This window comes from Eurypyga helias, unplaced genomic scaffold, assembly GCF_000690775.1.
Source record: "Eurypyga helias isolate BGI_N326 unplaced genomic scaffold, ASM69077v1 scaffold26445, whole genome shotgun sequence".
NCBI classification, from domain to species: domain Eukaryota; kingdom Metazoa; phylum Chordata; class Aves; order Eurypygiformes; family Eurypygidae; genus Eurypyga; species Eurypyga helias.
In genome coordinates, this window is record NW_010251537.1 from 1 (window position 1) to 1,671 (window position 1,671).

Consider the following 1,671-nt stretch of genomic DNA (forward strand, 5'->3'; position numbering starts at 1 on the left):
GGGGGCACCATGCAGCCCCCCAGGCATCTCCTTTGGCCTAGCAGAGGACAGTCTGAGCTGGAGTCAGGCAGGGACTGGCAATCCTTCTACAGAGATGGCCCCTTTCACTTCACTTGCTGGGGCTCATGCCAGCACCGGTACACACACATCTGCCCACTTCCCAACCTCCAAGGGATTTTGTAACCAGCACCACATCTCCCGGCTCTCCCGTTAGGATTCCCGACTTCTGCCTTTGCACTGAGCACCCCAAGCTCCAGCCTGCCAAGCCGTGTGTACACGTGGCTGTAGAGAGGCAAACGTTTTCCAGCCTGTTGGCCAACACCTCCAGCCCAGGGCTGGCCGCTCACGTCAGACAGTTTGCAGTGAGCGTGGCAGAAGCATCGCCATGAGCCTCAGGCTGACGGAAGCCCATCACCCTGAGCCTCAGACACGAGGAAGATGCAGCAGGTTGCAGCTCTGCCCACCCCCCAACCTTGCCTCAGCCCTGCTCCCTCCCAGCCCCACGGGCAGTGGGTCGCTACCCGGGCCCCAGGGCCGACCTTGCTTGCTGCTCTGGGGCGTGCGTCGCCTCAAGCTGTGCTCCAGCAGCTGGTGGGTGCGGGTAGGGCTGGCACCCGCCATCAGGCGCACGGTGGCCTCGTGGAGGAAGACCTGGAAGGGAAGGCGGGATGGGGGGGTGAGAGGCGGAACGGCACCGGGGTGATGCTGCAGCTGAAGTCGCGTCATTCCCTCAGCCACCGCATTTCAACAGCGGAGCACTGATGCCTCAACAACAACACAGCCCCACTTCCACGCTCCTCCCCCACCTTCCCACCTGTCTCTGGGGAATTTGCAGGTCAGAGCAACTCGGGGGGAGGGAGGGAAAGCTTTTGGCACGCAACTGTGGGCGGCCTGGAAAGGGGAAGGAATGAGAGCAGTGAATAGAGTGGAAAATGGGAGAGCAAACCCTGGCACTCTAGCCTAAGCTGGTGTTCGCCCCAGGCTGCTAGTGCAGCGCTCCGATAACAGCACCGAACCTGGAAATCCAGGTCCGCACAATAGCAGGACAACCCTCTTGTCCAAGTACTAGAACTATACTTCCTCTACAGAAGTTTAAAACCAGACAGACTAAACAGAACAAGCACCTCGTGCTCTGCAGGTGCAGGCATCTGACCCCCCAGCTACCTGCAGAGCCAACACGGCACACGGCCAAGGAAGCCTCCTTCCACACACCCTGGACGGACTGACCCAGTCTGAAGCCACGTTAAGGGACAGGATGCCATGGTATGTGCTTGGCAACACAGCCATGCTGATGGTTTTCTCGCTAGAAACTAAGGTGGACCCCTCCCCACACACACTGGACCCCCATGGGAGCCCCTTAATCCCCACCAACAGAAAGTACGGAGGCTGCTGGTGGCAGATCATCCCACCCCAGGTGTCCAGTGCACAGGCCCCCCAGGTTTCCAGGGGCTGCAGCTTGCCCATCACCACCCCAGGAAGGGCTATAGCTAAGCTGGGGACGGAGCAGGCAGGGGAGGCGAGCTATCACCTTGCGATAGGCGGGTCGGCAGCCGTGGGCCAGCTTGCGCAGGCTGCCAAGGTCACGCTGGAAGCCCGTCAGCTCGGAGGCCGAGGCATGGTAGGTCTCACCCAGGGCCTGGCTGGCGTTCGCCTGCTTCTGCCACAGGCTGG

General features: G+C 61.2%; 1 protein-coding gene across 1 annotated transcript in view; it reads right to left on the bottom strand.

Moving 5' to 3' along the window:
• Positions 1–472: 472 nt before the first annotated feature.
• SREBF2 (sterol regulatory element binding transcription factor 2) overlaps positions 473–1,671 on the bottom strand; it is a gene marked incomplete at both ends in the record, with an annotated part of 18,784 nt that continues 17,585 nt past the window's right edge. Inside the window, 2 exons of the mRNA XM_010152057.1 lie at positions 473–651; positions 1,529–1,651. Of these exons, the coding sequence (XP_010150359.1) occupies positions 473–651; positions 1,529–1,651 (302 nt within the window). The remainder of the gene's footprint in view (positions 652–1,528; positions 1,652–1,671) is intronic.